This window comes from Phasianus colchicus, chromosome 16 (genome assembly GCF_987193195.1).
Source record: "Phasianus colchicus chromosome 16, bPhaCol1.hap1.1, whole genome shotgun sequence".
In the NCBI taxonomy this organism is placed as follows: Eukaryota; Metazoa; Chordata; class Aves; order Galliformes; family Phasianidae; genus Phasianus; species Phasianus colchicus.
Window position 1 is genome coordinate 25994 of NC_143451.1, and position 16272 is coordinate 42265.

General features: G+C 48.3%; 2 protein-coding genes and 1 pseudogene across 2 annotated transcripts; 1 reads left to right on the forward strand and 2 right to left on the reverse strand.

The window, feature by feature from the left end:
* Positions 1-386: 386 nt before the first annotated feature.
* On the forward strand, positions 387-1346 carry LOC149915677 (olfactory receptor 14J1-like). The gene has a single exon (XM_090151750.1). It carries the CDS (start codon positions 387-389, stop codon positions 1344-1346), a length of 960 nt encoding a protein of 319 aa, XP_090007876.1.
* Positions 1347-8764: 7418 nt separating this feature from the next.
* LOC149915678 (olfactory receptor 14J1-like) lies at positions 8765-11389 on the reverse strand (annotated as a pseudogene).
* A 4-nt stretch (positions 11390-11393) lies between these two features.
* Positions 11394-13606, reverse strand: LOC149915679 (uncharacterized). The gene is made up of 2 exons (XM_090151364.1): positions 13214-13606; positions 11394-12541 (listed from the first exon to the last, which is right to left on the reverse strand). The coding sequence occupies exon 2, from the start codon at positions 12534-12536 to the stop codon at positions 11730-11732; it is 807 nt and encodes a 268-aa protein (XP_090007490.1). The 5' UTR covers positions 12537-12541; positions 13214-13606; the 3' UTR covers positions 11394-11729.
* Between the last annotated feature and the right edge of the window lie 2666 nt (positions 13607-16272).

Below are 16272 nucleotides of genomic sequence, written 5' to 3' on the forward strand. Positions count from 1 at the left end.
GCTCCGAATTTCTCAATTCAGCAAACCCTCCATGGACACACTGAGTGAGAGGATGGAGTGCAGAAAAAACTATCACTGCAACTTCCATTTGTAACCCACATATTTCTGGCTTTGAGTCCACAGATGCTGACAAGCACTTCTCTATTAGAATTTACTTCATGTGATACATTTTGGAAAGAAAACCTTTCCCTACACGACCACATTTCCCTGTCCCTATGGGGACAAGACTGCTTCCTGGAGAGAAAAAGTGCAGAAGCCCTCAAGACAAACTCAACGTCAAGAAATGTGGCTCACATAACTGGGGTTAACTGAAAATTTTCCACACTGAAATCTCTGTCTTTAACTTTTGTACTCCTTGGACAGGTTCTTGTGGCAAGAGGCAGCAGATGCCCAACAGCAGCTCCATCAGCGAGTTCCTCCTGCTGACGTTGGCAGACACGCGGCAGCTGCAGCTCCTGCACTTCTGGCTCTTGCTGGGCATCTACCTGGCTGCCCTCCTGGGCAACGGCCTCATCAGCACAGCCGTAGCCTGCCACCACCGCCTGCACACCCCCATGGACTTCTTCCTCCTCAACCTCGCCCTCCTCGACCTGGGCTGCATCTCCACCACTCTCCCCAAAGCCATGGCCAATGCCCTCTGGGGCACCAGGCACATCTCCTATGCTGGATGTGCTGCTCAGGTCTTTTTCTTTTTGTTTTTGTTTTCAGCAGGGTATTGCATTCTCACCATCATGTCCTATGACCGCTACGTTGCCATCTGCAAGCCCCTGCACTACGGGACCTTGATGGACAGCAGAGCTTGTGCCACCATGGCAGCAGCTGCCTGGGGCACTGGGGTTCTTTTTGCTCTGCTGCACACTGCCAATTCATTTTCACTGCCTCTCTGCCAAGGCAGTGTAGTGGATCAGTTCTTCTGTGAAATCCCCCAGATCCTCAAGCTCTCCTGCTCAGAATCAGACTACCTCAGGGAAATTGGACTTACTGTCCTTAGTGTTCTTGCCTTTTTTGGTTGTTTTATATGCATTGTTGTGTCCTATGTGCAGATCTTCAGGGCTTTGCTGAGGATGCCCTCTGAGCAGGGACGGCACAAAGCCTTCTCCACGTGCCTCCCTCACCTGGCCGTGGTCTCCCTCTTTCTCAGCACTGATTTTTTTGCCTACCTGAAGTCACCCTCTCTGTTGTCCCTTTCACTGAACCTGGTGGTGTCATTTCTATACTCAGTGGTGCCTCCAACACTGAACCCCCACATCTACAGCATGAGGAACCAGGAGCTCAAGGATGCAGTGAGGAAAATGATGTCATGGACAAATTCCATCTATGGCAAACAGGCTCAGACTCTAATGTGAATGATACAAATTGTTTTTTACAGGTTCTCACATCACTTATATACACTCACAAGTTTCCTTTTTTACCTTTCCTATCAGCCTTTACAACTTTCCCATTTGCCTTTTCATGTTGACAATGTATTCCACAAACATTCCTTTTCCGTGCAGACAGGCAGTAACCCAATCAGAGCTGTGCACCATTCCTTTTACTTTTCTTCTAGATATATCCTGTGTTCTCAGCCTTGCTTTCTCATGCTGCTTGTCTTGCTCCACCACTTCTGCTCTAAATAGTCTATCTTGTATTCCCACATCCACCAGGGATAAACTTCTCATCTGTCTCTACAAATAATTCTAAGTCTGTCCAGTAACAGGCCTACATTATGATTTTTAATGTTTATAATATTTATTTATATTAATAGATACGTTTTTCTCTGCTGTTCGTGTGTGTGTGTGTGAGTATCAGTAGTGGTTATCATGGTCCTATACAAGTGTTTGGCTTCCTTCCACTTGTACTGAGGCATCACCGTGCTCTCTTTCTCCTGGAGCCCATATGAACTCTGGGTCAGTGCTGACTCTACCACAGCCTCTGTGTTATCTTTCTGTATCTGTAGGCAAATAAGATGCCAGCAGGCACTGTGGAGGCAGTGGGGATGCAGCAGACCCAGGACAGGAGGCTGAAGGAAGATTCCTCAGGCATACCTGTGCACACACAGTGCCTTTGGAAATGTTCCATTGTCATTCCAAGCATTTTGCACACCCGCAGACTCTCAGGGAGAGGATTTATCAGCACTCATCCCTGTCGACCTGGGTCTGCTGCCCACTCTGATCAGCATGGCCAGCACAGTGTCATCATCAGATCAGATCAGAGGAGGGATGGAGTCTGATGGGAGTTGATGTGCTCATAAAATCTCCCTGAAGAATCAAGTACGACCAGGACCCCATGACCTTGCTGCTGTTGCTCAGTCTCTGTCCCAGGCAGAAGTCCTTGTGACAGTCTCCCAACCCTCAAGCTGGCCATTACCCCAAAGTCAACCGTGGTACAAGATGAGTGTGCTGGGGGACAGATGGAACATCAGAGTCTGGTTGTGACCATTCAAAGGGTAATCCCTCTGCTCAGTCCATGCAAGGACGTCAGCCTCTGAGAGCCCACAAGAGGAGGGAGCTGGCAGAGGTGATCCTGGAGCCCTGGAGACCACCCCATGCCTGTGGGGCCATGAAGCAGGGTGCCTCAGGGCACAGATCCAGCAAAGCTTCCTGTTGTGTGAACAGAAAGGAGACACTGCCCAAGGAAGCTAGCAGCAGATCCAGACCTCATGCCAGTGATTTCCAGCAGCACTTTTCACTGTAATCTGCTGAGGGCTGAGGGCTGAAATGGGACCATTCCACATTCTCCCTGGGTTCAGTGCCTTCACTGGGGAGTGGGCAGCCTGGCCGCACCCTCTCCCAGCCCAGAGCTCAACGGAGCTCAGAACAGGGATGGCTGTGAGCTGTATAGGATATGTTGGAGCTGGGCAGGGAACAGCCTGTGGGGGAGGCTGCTGGAGCAGAAGGTCAGTGCATGCTGACAGGGGCTATGCTGGGGGCACATCTCTGTACCACTGCACGCATGCTGCCCCACACAGTGCCTGCACTGAGCTCCCTGTGGGGCGGTGGGGGAGGGCTATTCTGCAGAGGGGAAGGCATATGGAGCCTCATGCTGCGGGGCTGGGACCCCAAAATCACCCTGGAACTCAGCACCCAGCTGCGCTGTGCTCACCTTGCCTGGCTCCCAGGTGCCCCTCCTCAACAGGACAGGGGAGAAAACACAACTCAACAATTCCTGGGTTGAGGGAAAAGGTGCTTTCTTCTTTCCTTGCTTAAAACCCAGTGACAATAAACTGTGAGTGTTTATGGCTACATATCAAATGCAGGCTTTTTCCTGCAAACTTTGGAACAGCTGATGAATTCAGCGTCCCTTTCACCTTAATATATTAATTGAAACAACGCCTAACCCACAACACATTTGACTAATAGTTTACATAATTTAAATCATTTCCAAGACAGAAATCTGCTCACAGTCAGTTAGGATTTCACATCCTTCATATTCCTTACCTATTTACTGTAATTAAAGTGATTTGCTGTGTTTGTATTTCAGTTTTGTTCTCTCACCTTGTTTGAAGGGTGAGAAAAGGGCCCCACAGTAAAAGAGTAGAAGGTGAGAAAAGGGCTTCACAGGGACTGAGGATAGGGGTAGTTAGAGATAGCTTATAGAAGCAAGAATGTAGAGATTGTTAAAGAAATAAGGGATGGCAGACACTGGGTCTGGGATAGTGAAGGGGATGAAGGCCATACTGATAAGGCTTGAGAACAACCCAAGAACATTTGGCAGGAAGGTGATGAGATGTCCACAGGGCAAGAAGAAACAGGTTTGGGGGGATGTCCTCCTGAAAGATCAGAAGTTTACAGCAAGAAAAGTCAAAAGCTTTTGTGAGGAAGACAACAAATCTTCATCCCATGACCCACAACGCACGTGCAAGAGGGGAGGGTCTGCATGCTAATGAACTCTCGGGGGTGTAATGAATATGTATCTGAATTCCAGGAAAACTATTGATTATGCATTTGTTTGGCCTATATCTGTAGCACCATTTTTCTGGATGGTGTGCAAGTTAGGTGGATCTACCCCTTTGCACCCAGTGTCTGCGCAGCACTGAATAAACCGTACCTGTTTTGCAACCTTACTTGGGTTACAGAGCTTGATTCCGCATGTCTGCACTTAACTCTGGTTTTATTCACACTTTTCTCTGGGTTTTACTGACACCATACTCTGGGTGTGTACACTCTCTCTTCTGGGCCTACACACACTTTACTCTAGGTGTTTCTCACACTGGACTCCGGGTTTGGTCACACTTTACTCCTGGTTTGCTCACAGCTTTCTACCGGTTTTACACACACTTTGCACAAGGCTTGCACACTTTTTACTCTGGGTTTGCACTTGCTCTACTCTGGGTGGACTCACACCTTACTCTGAGTTGTACTCACACTTTACTCCTCATTTACTAACACTTTACTCCGGGTTTTCTCACACTTGACTTGGGCTTACCTCACACTTTATGCCAAGTTTGCTCACTCTTCTTTCTGGGTTTACTCACACTTCTTTTTTTGTGTGTGTGTTTTACTCAAACTTTACTGAAGGTTTTGACGTGTGGAAATCAATCCCTATAGCCTGTAAGGATATAGAGAAGTTATTTTTTATTGGCAATTGCACAAAAGCCCTGGTGCAGGGGGTATCATTCCTCCAAGCTTGCACCACATCAGGAATACTTGTGGAACAGATATAGGCCAAACTAATACATCATCAACAGCTTTCCTGGAACTCGGATACATATTCATTACAATCCCGTGACTTCATTAGCATGCAGACCCTCTCATCTTGTGCATGGGTAGTGGGTCAAGGGATGAAGATTTCTTGACTTCCTCACAAAGGCTTCTGCCCTTTCTTGCTGTAAACTTCTGACCCAAAGTGAGGGCATCGCCCCAAACTGGTTTCTTCTTGCTCTGTGGACGTCTAATCATCTCTCTGTGAAATGTCCTCGGGCTGTTCTCAGACCTTATTGGTATGGCCTTCTACACCCCCTCACTATCCCAGACCCAGTGTCTGACATCCCTTATTTTCTAACAAGCTCTACATTCTTGCTTCTAGAAGCTATCTTTAATTATTTCCCTTCACTCCCCTTATTCTCATTCACTTTGAAGCCTTCTTGCCTTTTTACTTCCACTTATGGGACCCTTCTCACCTTTCACTCACACTTTTCTCAGGGTTTTACTGACACCCTACTCCGGGTGTGTACGCTCTCTTTTCTGGGCCTACCCACACTTTACTCCAAGTGTTTCTCACACTTTACTCGGAGTTTACACACACTTTATGCCTGGTCTTCTCACCGTTTTCTCTAGGTTTTACTCACACTTTGCACCAGGCTTGCAGACTCTTTCCTCAGGGATTACTCTTGCTCTATTCCGGGTTTCCTTTCTCTGTGTTTAACTCACACCTTACTCTGTCTTAACTTACACTTTACTCCGGGTTTTCTCACACTTCACTTGGGCTTACCTCTCACTTTAGTCCAAGCTTACTCGCACTTTACTCTGGGTTTACTCACACTTCTTTTTTGAGTGTTGTTGACTCATACTTTACTCAAGGTTTCTTCAAACTTTTCTTCAACTTTACTCACACTTTCCTCTGGCTTTACTCAGGCTATTCTCCGGGTTTTACTGATACCCTATTTTGGGTGTGTACACCCTCTCTTCTAGGCCTACCCACACTTTACTCTGGGTGTTTCTCACACTTGACTCCGAGTTTACTCAGTTTTCTCCAGGTTTTACTTACACTTTGCACCAGGCTTGCCCACCCTTTACTGTGTGTTTGAACTTACTCTACTCCGCGTGAACTCAATCCTTCCTCTGGGATTTACTCACACTTTACTCCACACTTTTAGTACTCTTTACTATAGGAAAGAAAGACTTTAAAGGGCACCCAATATAAATGTTTTCTGATTTAAATTAGTGCAACTTGTTGCTTTTGGGGAATCATTCACCATTTGATATTGATTCAGACTGTCTCTGAAGGAGATCTGCATAGACAGGAAAAGCAATTGCTTGAGGCCTGACACTGTACAGACAACCTGACTGCTCACCTCCCCAGGCCTGACGTGTCTGCTGTATGCCACCTGGCACTTGCATCACTTTTCCCGACAGCAGAATCCTCCACTGAAATCTACAGCTGGACATTACAGTTCCTTTACACCGTTCCTTCACCTGCTTTCCTTAGAGAACTGTCTGCACACAAACACAGGGCGTTGCTTCCTACTTTAAAACAAACAACAGTAAAGCATGATACAATTTCACTAAAACAAGACACACTCCTCAGCCGTATCCCACCAGCATGGTTCACTTCCCAAAAGAATAAGTACTTTACATAGGTAGACAGGAAACAATAAATATTAATAGGAAATGCATATTAATTGAAGGATAAATGACAAGGAGCAAAGCTCCACTGTGTGATCACAAGCATTCCATGCCATCTCCAGAGGCCCCAGAGGTCCTGTCTGGGACAGGCAGCTTTCCGAGAGGACCTGCAGGAGACCAGAGCCCTCTAGAAGCTGCAGATGGAACTTGGGAAGAGGGTCTCAGGGCAGTAACTGCCAACTGTTGTCTTTGTCCCTGTAGCTGCAGCCCAACCCAGCACACTCAATGCCCCCCAGACAACTTAGTGGAGCCCTGGGGGTGACCCAGCACTGAAATGGCCACTAGGATGCCAAGAAACTCTGATTTATTCTCAATAAACAGAAACATTCATGAACCATTGTGGGTCATTGGTGTCAAACTCAGCCTAAAAGACTCAAGTATAGGTCACAGTCACTGCGGTGAAACCCATCACATTGGGAAAAGTCCCACCAAACTATGGAAGTTGAAAAAGAACAGTGTGAAAAGAACTATCAGGTCAGTCCTCAGATGAAGGGTATGTAAAATTTATCTGCTACAGAGGCGGAGAGCAAAAGGCATTGGATTGTGACTCAAAGAACTAAAAGAGGTCTAATTCATTTAATCCATGAGCTGATACAAACACTGTCAGAGTGAAGGACACTGGTTTATGACATAACGTGAGGAAGAAAGGAGGTGGCTGGTCTATGAAACGTTGTTCCTGTGCCATGACCAATGCAGATAGCGCTGGAGTAGAAGCTCCGGGCCACAAGCACACTGAGCACAAGTCCTCACTTGCCAAATGAACATGGAGGCCTCCACTGAAAAAATGCTGCTTCACATCACCTTTTCTCTCTGGACTCTGCTCCACACCATCAAGCCTACTATCAGTACCCCCAGGAGCCCACCAGGCTGGCAGCTGGGAAGAGTCAACGTGGGGACAGGAAGCACATCCCTACAGCACTCATCCCAGCAGGGACAGGACAGGGCAGAGGAGCAAGGGAGAGGCAGGCTGAGGACAGGTGGCTGGAGTGGTGATGTGAGCTCACTGTCACTGCAGCACCTGAATGGCCCCTGGAAGATGTGCCGGCCGGCAGCACTGGGAGGTCATGGAGTGCATCAGCAGTGACAGCACTGGAGAGGGGGGAGGGCAAGGCGGGTGGCAGAGCTCCATCCAGGTGCTGGCTGCGAGTCCTCTCTGGTGCAGCCACCTGCAGCAGGAGGGCAAGCAGAGCATGTTCCTTCTCATCCATCCTCTAACTCACAGCAATTCTCCATAGCGCTTCTCCAGGACCAGCCCTACTCCCACAGATCCTTGTCCAGGGCAGTGTGTCCTTGCTGGCCTGGCAGAAGCTCCCTGTTCCCTCCTGCTTCCCTCCCCATGCTCTGTGCAGGGCCCTGAGCTGGTGGAGCTGCTCTGCAGAGTGAGGGAGCTGTGGTGCCCTGGGACACCGGGCTGACCCTGTGCTGCTCAGGGTGGAGGCAGTCCCAACTGGATGGGATCTCTATTGTTGAGTCTCTCTCCATCTGCCCAGTTGGCTCAGCAGCACCACTGCAGAGCCTTCATTTGCCTGTGGGCTCCTCAGACTCCCCTGTTCCTTTGAATCAGTGGTCTGTTATTGCATAAGGAACTATTCTTTGCCTTACACTGACACAGTCTCTTACACTGTCCCTGGAGATCCCCTGGCATCTCCAGGATGCTTCAGATTCCTGTCCAGGACAGCATCTGCCATTAGTCCCACCGCAGTAGGGACAGTCCCACAGAGACATGTTCAAGACCCGTTACCATTTGCTGGGCCATGTACAACCAAGAAGGGAGCTCTCATCCATCCTTTGGTCCTCATTGATCACCCTGGGACTTTGAACCATGCAGAACCCCTGGAAAGCAAGAGGACTTTCCCGAGGGCAACTCCTTGGCTGTATTCCTGGCACAGATTTGGAAGGGGTGTTCAGCCCTCTGACCCTGCCCTGAGCAGCCCCTTCTGTTATGATGGTCTCAGCAGGGTGGCCAGCTGTGGCACACTCCTGCACACTGCCTGCCTGCCTGCAGCCAAAGGGATGCCACCATAGAGACAACAGCACTGCCACCAATTGCACCAGAACTGAGAGCTGACACAAATGCATGGACACAAGATAGCAGTTGGGAACATAAAGAGAGCAGCACTGAAAAGGCCACATCCTGCTGCTGCCCATGGCCGTGGCTCCAGGGAAGCAGCAGCACAATTCAAAGGCAGCAGAAAGTCCCCTCCAGGCTGTGATGAACATCCCTCAGGGACACTGCTGCTCCTTGTGGCATTTGTGTCTTAGTTCATGACCTTCTGCTGATGATCCATACTGGATGGGAGGCAAAAAAAATGATCCTGTGTTGATTTCTTTATCTATTCATAGAACCTGGTTCCTTAAGTACAATAGGTTCAACACATGGAAGTAAAAATAAGTAAACAAAAAGACTGATGATGAATATTATTTAATTGGAATTAAATTTATTTTAAGTATGACAAAGAAATATGAAGAAAAAATGGAAACATCACATAAAATCGATCACACTTTGCTTAACTTCTTTGCAGTCTTGAGGGTATGATGAACATCGTTTTGATGGAGAAACAATGTATAATGGATAACTTTCCTGATGGCACCCTTGAGCTCCTGGTTCCTCATGCTGTAAATGAGGGGGTTCACTGCTGGAGGCACCACCGAGTACAGAAATGAAAACACCAGGTCCAGGGATGGGGAGGAGAGGGAGGCAGGCCTCAGATGGGCAAAAAAAGCAGTGCTGAGAAACAGGGAGACCACGGCCATGTGAGGGAGGCATGTGGAGAAGGCTTTGTGCTATCCCTGCTCAGAAGGCATCCTCAGCACGGCCCTGAAGATCTGCATGTAGGACAGCACTATGAATAAAAAACACCCAAATAAGACAAGGACAGCAGCCATGATAAGTCCAACTTCCCGGAGGTAGGATTCTGAGCAGGCGAGCTTGAGTATCTGGGGGATTTCACAGAAGAACTGATCCACAGCATTGCCTTGGCAGAGAGGCAGAGAAAATGTATTGGCAGTGTGCAGCAGAGCAAAGAGAGCCCCAGTGCCCCAGGCAGCTGCTGCCATGGTAGCACAAGCTCTGCAGTCCATCAAGGTCCCGTAGTGCAGGGGCTTGCAGATGGCAACGTAGCAGTCATAGGACATGATGGTGAGAAGGAAATATTCTGCTAATAACAAAAAGAAAAAGAAAAAGACTTGTGCAGCACATCCTGCGTAGGAGATGTGCCTGGTGCCCCAGAGGGCATTGGCCATTGTCGGAGCTCAGCGGGAGACAAACACACGACCACAGAATTGATCAGAAAGTCTCAACTTTAATCAGAAGGTTGCGTGCATTTATGTTGGCGCTAATGAAGCTCATACACATTGCAAAGCCCGAGCTCCTGCTAGGCTCTTCAGCTACTTGTTGCCCCAGCCCTTCTTTGTACTTTTTGTGATTAGACCATGCCATACATCTTTCTTATTTCTACATTCTCCTGCCTTCCTACACATCCTGTTACATTGCTCAAGGACTCTCGTCTCATTAGCCGAATACTGTCTGTGTGGCCTTTCTCAACCAGCCAGGTCTCAATCACACTCTCCACACTTCCCTTGTTTTCTTTTTGGACAACTAGGCTAACTCCTACTACCTTATCAATTGCTCAGTGTATTAAGTGATGTAGACAAGAGAACACACATGGCACCACCAACAGTAACACAATTAACACCCCCAGTATCATAAGCATGAATCAGATGATGTCTCGAAACCAGGGACCAATTCCTAGCCCACGGAGCCAGTCCTCTAACCCCAAACCCTCTTCCTGCAAATGGCTGGTGAGGGTCTGTAGCTTAGCTATTTGTTGGTGTATTGATGACGAGTGTTCCATGAGGTTCATGCAGCACATTCCATCAAAGTCCTCACATCCGTGCCCATGAGCCAGCAGTAAAAAGTCTATAGCGGCACGATTTTGCAGCGTGGCATGCCTGACTGAATCTGTATCTACCAACAATTCCTCTAATACCCTTGAAGTGGCATTTGTCTGCTTAGCCAATCAGAGCCGTGAGATGTTCTTTCTTCTTCTGAAGGTGTCCTTGGTTCTCATGCCACTTATCTTGCTGCACAGCTGCTGCTCCGTGCAGTTTTTCTTACGTTCCCATATTTCCCCTTTTTTTGTTTATTAGCAAACTTCTACCATGCTATAAAGTAATAACACTAATTATATTAATAATACAATCATTATAACTCAATCAAGGCCTCGATTGACAATGCTATAAGTGTGAGAAAGGAAACAAGGCAAACATAACATCATGACAAGAAATACTGTTAACCTACTAAAAAGAACAAACACGTGTTTGGTCTGCAGCCCAACTTTCTGCAACCTGGAAATAAATCCCCAAGGGCCCCATTCTGTGCTAATCTCTAACTGCTTTGAAAGAAGTCTTCAACTTTTATATATTCTGATATATTGATTTTGAAAAATCACTAAGATTTGTACAACAGATGCTTTTAGAGTGCTCATGATTGTGCCTTTGGGCTAATAGAAAATTAACAGTTGAGGAACTTTACATGCCAGATAGAACTAGGGGCATTATTACGTACTGACCCTTGAGAAACAACAACCTGCAGAAAAAGGGTGGTGAATGCGATAGGCAGTGCCAGCAGGGCGTCCCCTGCTTCAAGGCGCACTTTTCCTCTCTCACCCACCACAGATTCTCTCTTTCTTTTGTTCTTCTCAGGGTCCAAAGAGTATTTTCCATTTGTACACTGCATCCGCATGGCCAATGCGTGATACAGAGGCCAAATGGAACATCTGCTTGCAGAATGAACTATCAAGGTTAACTCTCTTAGCGTGTGCCTTTGTCTCAGGTGCTTCATGATCATATTTTAAATTCCCAAATAGTGGGATGAAAGAGAGTTAATCATTCTATAATATAAGGTCATCCTTTGCTTGGGATTCCTTTCCAGGTTTTGTCTTAGCGCTACTAATACATTAAAATAGCTATCTCCATAGATTTCAGCATTAGTAACATTAAATCCTGTTAATTCACATTCAATCTATTACTAAAAAAAAAAAAAAAAAATTAAAAAATAAAAATAAAAACCACACAACAAAGGTTACTACTCTGCTATTTGCAATACAACAAGTTACAAAGCAAAACCAAATAATAAGAAGCACATAATCCCAATCACTATGAGTTCATGGTCGTTTCAAGCCTGGTTTCAGTCTTTCTCATCATTTCACATCCTGACACCGTTCTTTTTGTGGGTTCCGTGAGCTGCAATGGGAGTACGCACAACCATTTCCCCTTTTTCCTTTTGTGCAAGCAAGACAGTAGTGGTCAGTTTGTTAAGTAAGCATGGCGTGACGATTGTGTTGTTTAATATCAGTCCGAGATATTTCCAGGGGGGTGTATGCTGGATCTTTTCCGGTGCTATCACTAGTCCTTTGCTGCCAGTGTTTCATGCAGGAGTGTCATCTGTTGCTCAGTGTGTGTGGACTTCTGACGCTCGCAAAGGTGCAAGAGCTGCCATTCCTGTGGCTGACTAGCTTGTGCCTGGGCTTTTAATCCCTCACCCAGATCTGCGATTGCCTTCACTAATAATGCTTGTGGACCACTAGGTATATTTGATATTCGCTGTAGTGCTTCTTCTATTGTCCATCCACTACTCAATGTGTTTAAAACTCCACGAGTTGTAGAATTGCAATTTTGTAATGCACATTGTTTTAACATAGCTCCCTTCATGTATTCAGGTACCCCTGCAGCCTCTATAGCTGTCGCTACCCTAACAATAAAGCTCCCGAAATCCTCACTCCTTCCTTGCTGGATTCCCATGTATGAGGGGAGTCCACCTGGTGCCTTAATTCTGGACATGGCATGCCTAGCCAATCGCATAGATTCCCTCAATTTGTCTGGACCTAAGAGGGCTTGAGTCTCCATCCTCACGTATGGTCCCAGCCCTAATAGTTCATCAAGTGTTACCCCATGCAGCGGATCTCCTGGCTGCCTCTGAATCATCACACTCTGCTGGCACAGATCATGCCAGTGAGCATTAAACAGCAATAACTGATGCTGAGTAAATATCAACTTTGCTACTCCCCTTATGTCTGCTTGTAGCAATATTTGTGAACCCCAGATAAAATCCAACATTTGCTTCACCGGCTCACCCATGACTCCACACTGGCTAACTGTAGCCCTCAGCTGTGACAATAATTTCCAATCTAATGCTGATATGGTTGCCTGCATTCCTCCTGCAGCCAAAGGAGTATAGGTCACAGGGCACGCCAATTCCTGCACCGCCGCCGCGCCTTCACCATCCCCCTGCTCCATGCATGCTTTCGCTATGCTCGCCCACGCCTCTCTGCGCTCTCTTGCGATTGCCTCCGCCAGGGCACTTTCTGCCCCAGGGACCGGCTCATCGCCTTGCTTTTCTAGGGCAGTTGCTGAAGGGGTTAATGGTTCCACAAGTGGCGCAGTTGGAATAGTCATTGGCTCCGAGCCCGCGGCTGGAGCATTTACAGGCTCTGAGCCCGTAGCCCGTTCAGCTGGGATAACGATTGTGCTTACGGCAGGAGGAACTGCTGGCGGCCAATTCCAGTAACCCTCATTTCGCTGGTGTGCCCCCACAGCTTGTTGAGCTGCCCTTTTCTCTCCCTGACACTGAAGCAATTCATTATGAACTGCCTTCCATAATTTCCCCAGTTTCCTTGTCACTTTATCGTCCTCTATCATAGCCTCCCACAACACATCTCCAAACTTCCGCCACTCACTCAGCTCATGAACTGAATAAGGGTTAGCAAGCAAACCCCAGCTCTGACCATAGGCCAATAATCCAGGGAGCTCTTTATTAAGATCTATTCCTTTTATCCCGTGCTTTTCTAAAAAGCGAGTAAATAATTGATAAGCTGCTTGTCTTTCCATACCTAAGTTTCAGCGCTGTTGCAGCCTTGCAAGGTCCGGCAGCCCGTATCGGTCAGGTCTCACAGAGTGTCCTGAGGCATGGCACCTCTTCTTTCTTGGAGTGCTTTTGCCATCCCCGCTGCTTAGGGACCCGAACTTCCTACGCCGCTCGTCTGGTTCTATCCAACGGGTTATCACGTCAGGGTCACCATTTGGCGGAGCTCGGCGGGAGACAAACACACGACCACAGAATTGATCAGAAAGTCTCAACTTTAATCAGAAGGTTGCGTGCATTTATGTTGGCGCTAATGAAGCTCATACACATTGCAAAGCCCGAGCTCCTGATAGGCTCTTCAGCCTACGGCTGAACACATCAAAGGCAAGGCTAAGTCATGGAAAACAACAAAGAGAAGGCCGCGTCAGGGGCCGGGCCCAAAGAGAAGGCCGCGTCAGGGGCCGGGCCCAAAGAGAAGGCCGCGTCAGGGGCCGGGCCCAAAGAGAAGGCCGCGTCAGGGGCCGGGCCCAAAGAGAAGGCCGCGTCAGGGGCCGGGCCCAAAGAGAAGGCCGCGTCAGGGGCCGGGCCCAAAGAGAAGGCCGCGTCAGGGGCCGGGCCCAAAGAGAAGGCCGCGTCAGGGGCCGGGCCCAAAGAGAAGGCCGCGTCAGGGGCCGGGCCCAAAGAGAAGGCCGCGTCAGGGGCCGGGCCCAAAGAGAAGGCCGCGTCAGGGGCCGGGCCCAAAGAGAAGGCCGCGTCAGGGGCCGGGCCCAAAGAGAAGGCCGCGTCAGGGGCCGGGCCCAAAGAGAAGGCCGCGTCAGGGAATGCCAAAACAGCACAAGACTGATGAGACCATTACATAGAACACCAAAACGGAGGGCAAGGCCCAAGAAAACACCGCCAGGAACGCCAAAACGAAGGGCAAGGCCCAAGAAAACACCGCCAGGAACGCCAAAACGAAGGGCAAGGCCCAAGAAAACACCGCCAGGAACGCCAAAACGAAGGGCAAGGCCCAAGAGAAAAATGCAGGGAACGCCAAAACGGAGGGCAGGGCCCAAGAGAAAAATGCAGGGAACGCCAAAACGGAGGGCAGGGCCACCACAGACACCACGCCACCACAGACACCAAAACAGAGACCAAAGAGAATGCTGCAAGAAATAATCAGGCAAAGAGGAGAGGCAAGGGGAACGCAGAAAGAAGACAACAGACAGCCTGTAAGGCACGCTGAAATGCAGAAATGAACTCCAGGTACTCTACCTTGTGTCTTACTAAGTAATGGGTAAACATTGCCCTTACCTCTTGGGCAGATTATTACCGTCAGCAAAGTTGGCTTCCGGGGCATCACAGGAAATGTAGATTTCTGTTCCTGGCTGTTCTCATGAAGAGCCACAGATCGCTCTGTGCAGTTGTTATGGCGCTCAGGAGTGCCACAGCTCTCCGCTGCCACCTGTTGGACACAATACAGTAATTAAGGCACTGCTCCACATATGTGGGGGCTGCACCCTGTGCACACTGCTCTAATGATGTCACAAAGGAGCATTAGGGATATAATTAATGCTATTTGTTGGCTTGAATTGTTAAACTAACTATGACTTCTTTTCTGCACTACAATTAGGATGAAGGTTACTTTGACAGAAAAGAAGGGGTGTTATTTTTATTGCTGCATTTCGGGTTAGAGACATTTTTTACATCAGGCTAAGGGTTAGGGTGACAGACACATTGCAGGTAAATGTAATTATCGTTAGAGCTCTCAGTAAGCTAGGGGTTCAGGTCAAGATTACAATTAACACTGCCTCCCAGCCAATCCCAGAGAGCCAAAGGCAAAGGCGAGCCAAACTCCCAGGACAAGCAAAGGGAAATCCAAGGTAAAGGCAAAGCAAACAGCTAAGGCTAAGGGAAGGGCAAAAACAAGGAAAATAGACAACAAAAAGCTATGGTGAGGGCAATGAGAGTGCAGCAGGGAAGGCCAACAGCAAAGGGCAAGAGAACACAGCAAGAAACACCAAAACAGAAGGCCAAGAGAACATGGCAAGAAATGCCTATGCAAGAGCTAAGAGAACATGGCAAGAAATGCCAAAACAGGAGGCCGAGAGGACGTGGCAGGGAACGCCAGAACAAGCGGCCAAAGAGAACATGGCAAAGAAAGCCAATACAGAAGGTCAAGAGAAGGTGGCTGGGTAGGCCAAAACAGGAGGCCAAGGAGAATGCCACAGGGAAGGGAATGCCAAAACAGGGCGCCCAGGAGGACATCACAGGGAACGCCCGGGCAAGGGCTATGAGATGGCAGGAAATGCCGAGGACAACGGGCAAGAGAACATGGCAAGAAATACCAAAACAGAAGGCTAAGAGAACACAGCAGTAAATGCCTAGGCAAGGGCTAAGAGAACATGGCAGGAAGTGCCAAAACAGGAAGCCAAGAGGATGTAGCAGGGAACGCCAGAACAAGTGGCCAGAGAGAACATGGCAAAAAAAGCCCATGCACAAGGCCAAGAAAAGGTGGCTGGGTAGGCCAAAACAGGAGGCCAAGGAGAATGCCACAGGGAATGCCAAAACAGGACACTGAGGAGGATGTCACAGGGAACGCCCAGGCAATGGCTGTGAGATGGCAGGAAATGCTGAGGACAACAGCCAAGATAACATGGCAAGAAATGCCAAAACACGAGGCCAAGAGAACATGGCAAGAAACACCAAAACCAAACACTGAAGAGAATGCAGCAAAGAAAGCCAAGTACAATGGCCAAGACAATGGGGCACAGAACACCAAAACAAGAGAGCAAGAAAATGCAGTAGAGAATGTCTAGGGTAAAGAGAAGGAGAACACTGCAGTGAAAGGCCAGAGACAAATAGAATGTGGGAAGGACAGGCAGCCTTTGGGGTACCCTAAAATGCAATAAAGAGCTCTGGGAGTGCTACGTTGTGCCACGCTACATAATGGGTAAACATTGGTGTGCGTACACTGCCCTTACCTGCTGGGCAGACAATTACCAGTCAGCAAAGTGGGATTCTGGGGCATTCCCGGAAATCCAGCTTTCCATTCCTAGCTCTTCTCATGAAGATCCACACATCACTCCATGCAGTCGTTACAGCACC

Excerpts from the sequence above, each read along its gene's own strand:
- LOC149915679 (XM_090151364.1), bottom strand. The coding sequence starts at position 12,536 with ATGCAGGCAACCATATCAGCATTAGATTGGAAATTATTGTCACAGCTG.
- LOC149915677 (XM_090151750.1), top strand. The coding sequence starts at position 387 with ATGCCCAACAGCAGCTCCATCAGCGAGTTCCTCCTGCTGACGTTGGCA.